General features: G+C 37.1%; 1 protein-coding gene across 1 annotated transcript; it reads right to left on the reverse strand.

The window, feature by feature from the left end:
* Nucleotides 1-567: 567 nt before the first annotated feature.
* On the reverse strand, nt 568-2223 carry LOC127143965 (pectinesterase inhibitor-like). Its single transcript, XM_051079275.1, has 2 exons — nt 1726-2223; nt 568-684 (listed from the first exon to the last, which is right to left on the reverse strand). Exons 1-2 carry the CDS (start codon nt 2221-2223, stop codon nt 568-570), a joined length of 615 nt encoding a protein of 204 aa, XP_050935232.1.
* Between the last annotated feature and the right edge of the window lie 2318 nt (nt 2224-4541).

Consider the following 4541-nt stretch of genomic DNA (forward strand, 5'->3'; position numbering starts at 1 on the left):
GGAAGTTGAAAAGTTATTTGAACAACCCAAAGGTCATAAAATTAAATATTGTGACATTTCATTTAATATTTTAATTAGTATAAATATTGTTGTAATTTCCTCATTTAAAATAAGAATTAAGATGAATGAAATTTAAAAATTCTAAATTGTAGAATTTTGTTCGTGTATGTTCTTGTGATAGAATGCATGAATATTTGGAGCATCCAAGTGAGAATTGATCTGGCTTGCTTGTGGAGTGCTTTGAAGATTAGAGGTTGATGGAAATTTCTAACTTTGTCCAATCCTTTGGTTTGTTAGATCATCTAAGTAATTTGAATCTAACCTATATCTTAGGGGTTGAAATCAAATTGGTTTTGGAGCTGTTGGAGTTGTTTTCTTTGAGTCTTGTTCTTTAACATGATTCTTAGATCCAATGTCCAGGGTTTCATATCATAATACCTCTCATTAAATGGGGACTACGGGAGAAGATTAGATATAACTAAAATAATACTACATACAACATTTAATGTCCTCCCATTCTTTTGGAAGTAATAATGATGAATCTTTTGATGGCTATTTAAAGCTATCTTAACCGTCGTCGACCACTGTCATGATGCCATAAGTTGTCATATCGACACCATTGGAATCTCTAATGGCCAAATTACTTTTAGCATTCTCAATATCGCCCACGGCCTTCTCGTTGCTCTCGTAGCAAGACAAATATTAGTTTTCAAGTTGAGAATTGGTCATCGTTGCTACAAGAGATTTGGCCAAATTTAGAGATTTTTTTGCATTTGTACATGTAAGTTTGAGGATGAAAGTGGCTAACACTTTTGGGTCTGCGTTGCCTTGAGATATCAATACATTAGTGCAAAATGATCGATTTCTAGTTTTCGGGCATATGCTTGATGCTACAACGTTTGATGTTGTGTCGTCGTGTCAACACCATATGTCAGGAATAACTTTGTAGAAAAGAAAATAAAAACTCTAAAACTAGCCAAAGAGTCTAAGATTGAAATTGGAATTGGTCATTTTAATAGAACAATAAGTTAATGTATAATTAATGATTTTCCTTTCTAATTTGTTCTTTGAATTCTAATTGACTATATCATATCTAACAAATTAAATAAATTATTTAAGTTTGATTTGATGTTTTCTATTTGGTTATTTTTATTTTTTTTAATTTAGTTATTACTTTAATTATATATACATTCAACGATCATAGTCAAACGATAATATATACATTAAACATATTTAAAATGCTTCATTCCTTCCATTTTATTATACGCATTTTTCCTCTTGTCAAATATTCAAATGATAGTTTTTAATTATTTTTTAAAACTAAATTTATTTTCAAACATAACACTTGAATTAAAGCAACTATATACTATAAAAGTTTGAATCAGTGAACTAAATGGCTTAAGGTATTCTGGAAACATCGCGTAAATTTAAGATGTTATATTATGTGAATTATCTGAATGAAAATTTCAGTAATTTTTCTTTTGTTAGAATTATCTAGTGATATAAGTCTATCTGTGTTTATTAGGGACATTGTCTTTTAAGTAAGATTTTTTATTTAGTTATTTTGATCAGTTAAATTTATCTATTAATTGATTTTTTTATCACCTAAAAATTAATTAACTAATCAATTTAAATACCATTACATTGTAAATGTTATTATTTTAAAAAACAAACTTCATTAAATCTCAAAAGTACATATAGCCCTCAAAGAAGATTTGATATAACCAAAATAATGCTGCATATATCGTTTAGAGTCTTGCCATTCTTCAAAAGCAACGACATATCCTTCGGCGGCTGCGCGAACTTATCCTGACAGTCGTCAATCTCTGTCATGGCACCAGAAGTTACAATATTGACAGCATTAAAGTCACCAAGTGCCAAGTCCTTTTGGGCATTTTCAATGTCACCAACAGCTTCATCATAGCTCTCAGCACAAGAGGAATATCGTTGCTTAAGTTGAGGATTGATGGTGGTTGTTGCAAGTGACTTGGCTAAGGTCAAAGATTTGCGAGCATTTGTATGGGCAAGGTTTAAGGTGTATACAGCCAAGCCTTTTAGATCTGCAGTGCCTGCAGATTTCAACACACTTGAACAAAATGGCGGGTTTGAAGTTTTTGGACAGATGGTGGAAACGACGTCGTTAGATGATGCCACATTTGAAATGATGGTGAACAAAAGAACTCCAATGAGAGAGACAATGACGATACAAGAGTTATTGGTCATTTTAATTTCTTTGTTCTTTCTCAATATTAGTGTCCTATGGGTCATTTTGATCGATATACATACTTATATAGATGAAATTTAGAGAAATGGTTTTTTTCTTAGGGAGTAGAAAGGGAAGTTGTAATTACATAGTTAAAGCCTATTTTAGTTTGATGACTTGGTTTTGTGATTTGAGTTTGATGACTGTGATTTAAAATAGGGCCTGAAACTGCTTTTGTAATATTTCTAACGTTTTTAATGAATCGTAATCGATCCTTTATGAGTTTTTGTGCTTTGTGGTCGAGTCTTAGTACTGAGTAGTGACCTCAGCTTAGTCCGGAAAGTTGGGTCGTTACAGTTGGTATCAGAGCCTAAGTTTTAGGTTCTGTAGACTGACTTATGATGTGAGTCTGTGTTTTGTGTCCTTATGGCTAAAACGATCCTTATATATATATATATATATATATATATATATATATATATATATATATATATATATATATATATATATATATATATATATATATATATATATATATATATATATATATATATATAAATATATATATATATATATATAGCCACTCTTCAGGTACGCTCTCATGAAATTATATGTATAACTCTATATGCATTACCTTACCTAAGTTAAACTGCGAAATTAATTACCATTTATGACTAAAGGGATCATTGGTGGTTGTTAGGGAAATGCCGCCAAGGAGAGGTGCACGTAGGGGTGGCCGAGGAGGCCGAGGAAGGGGAGCAGGACGTGTTCAACCTGAGGTGCAGCCTGTAGCCCAAGCCATTGACCCGGCTGCGCCAGTTACTCATGCGGACCTAGCAGCTATGGAGCAGAGGTTCAGGGATTTGATTATGCAGATGCGGGAGCAGCAGCAGCCTGCCCCGCCAGCTCCAGCGCCAGCTCCTGCTCCAGCTCCGGCTCCAGTTTCAGTTGTGCTCCAGGTCGTGCCGGATCAGTTGTCGGCAGAGGCCAAGCACCTGAGGGATTTCAGGAAGTATAACCCCACGACATTCGATGGGTCTTTGGAGGACCCGACCAGGGCTCAACTGTGGTGAGCGTGGTGGATACTAGAGAGGTCGATGTATCCCTGTCATCAGAACCAGTGGTGAGGGACTATCCGGATGTCTTTCCTGAAGAACTTCCGGGGTTACCTCCGCACAGAGAGGTTGAGTTTGCCATAGAGTTGGAGCCGGGCACGGTTCCTATATCTAGAGCCCCTTACAGGATGGCCCCCGCAGAGCGTGTCCCCTTGGGGTGCGCCAGTTTTATTTGTTAAGAAGAAGGATGGATCGATGCGTCTATGCATTGACTATAGGGAGTTGAATAAGGTAACCGTTAAGAACAGATATCCCTTGCCCAGGATCGACGATTTATTTGACCAGTTGCAGGAAGCCAAAGTGTTCTCTAAGATTGATCTTCGGTCGGGATACCATCAGCTGAGGATTAAGGATGGTGATGTACCAAAAACAGCATTTCGTTCCAGGTATGGACACTACGAGTTTATTGTGATGTCTTTTGGTTTGACGAATGCTCCGGCAGTGTTTATGGACTTGATGAACAAAGTGTTTAGGGAGTTCCTAGATACTTTCGTGATCGTGTTTATCGACGATATCTTGATATACTCCAAGACGGAGGCCGAACATGAGGAGCATTTACGTATAGTTTTGCAAACACTTCGGGATAATAAGTTGTATGCAAAGTTCTCGAAATGCGAGTTTTGGCTGAAGCAGGTGTCCTTTCTGGGCCACGTGGTTTCTAAGGCTGGAGTCTCTGTGGATCCAGCTAAGATAGAGGCAGTCACCGGTTGGACCCGACCTTCCACAGTCAGTGAGGTTCGTAGCTTTCTGGGTTTAGCAGGTTATTATCGACGGTTTGTGGAGAACTTTTCTCGTATAGCTACTCCTCTTACTCAGTTGACCAGGAAGGGAGCTCCTTTTGTTTGGAGCAAGGCATGTGAGGACAGTTTCCAGAACCTTAAACAGAAGCTAGTTACCGCACCGGTTCTTACTGTACCTGATGGTTCGGCCAGTTTCGTGATTTATAGTGATGCTTCCAAGAAGGGTTTGGATTGTGTTTTGATGCAACAGGGTAAGGTGGTCGCTTATGCGTCTCGTCAGTTGAAGAGTCATGAGCAGAACTACCCTACACATGATTTAGAGTTGGCAGCGGTGGTTTTTGCTTTGAAAATATGGAGGCATTACTTATATGGTGAAAAGATACAGATATTCACGGATCATAAGAGTTTGAAATACTTCTTTACTCAGAAAGAATTGAATATGAGACAGCGAAGGTGGCTTGAGTTAGTGAAGGATTACGATTG

Source organism: Cucumis melo, chromosome 11 (genome assembly GCF_025177605.1).
Source record: "Cucumis melo cultivar AY chromosome 11, USDA_Cmelo_AY_1.0, whole genome shotgun sequence".
Taxonomy (NCBI): domain Eukaryota; kingdom Viridiplantae; phylum Streptophyta; class Magnoliopsida; order Cucurbitales; family Cucurbitaceae; genus Cucumis; species Cucumis melo.

Excerpts from the sequence above, each read along its gene's own strand:
- LOC127143965 (XM_051079275.1), bottom strand. The coding sequence starts at position 2,223 with ATGACCAATAACTCTTGTATCGTCATTGTCTCTCTCATTGGAGTTCTT. Across the intron at positions 685-1,725 it reads ATATATGCAGCATTATTTTG|AGCAACGAGAAGGCCGTGGG; the intron begins GTTATATCAAAT and ends TCTTGCTACGAG.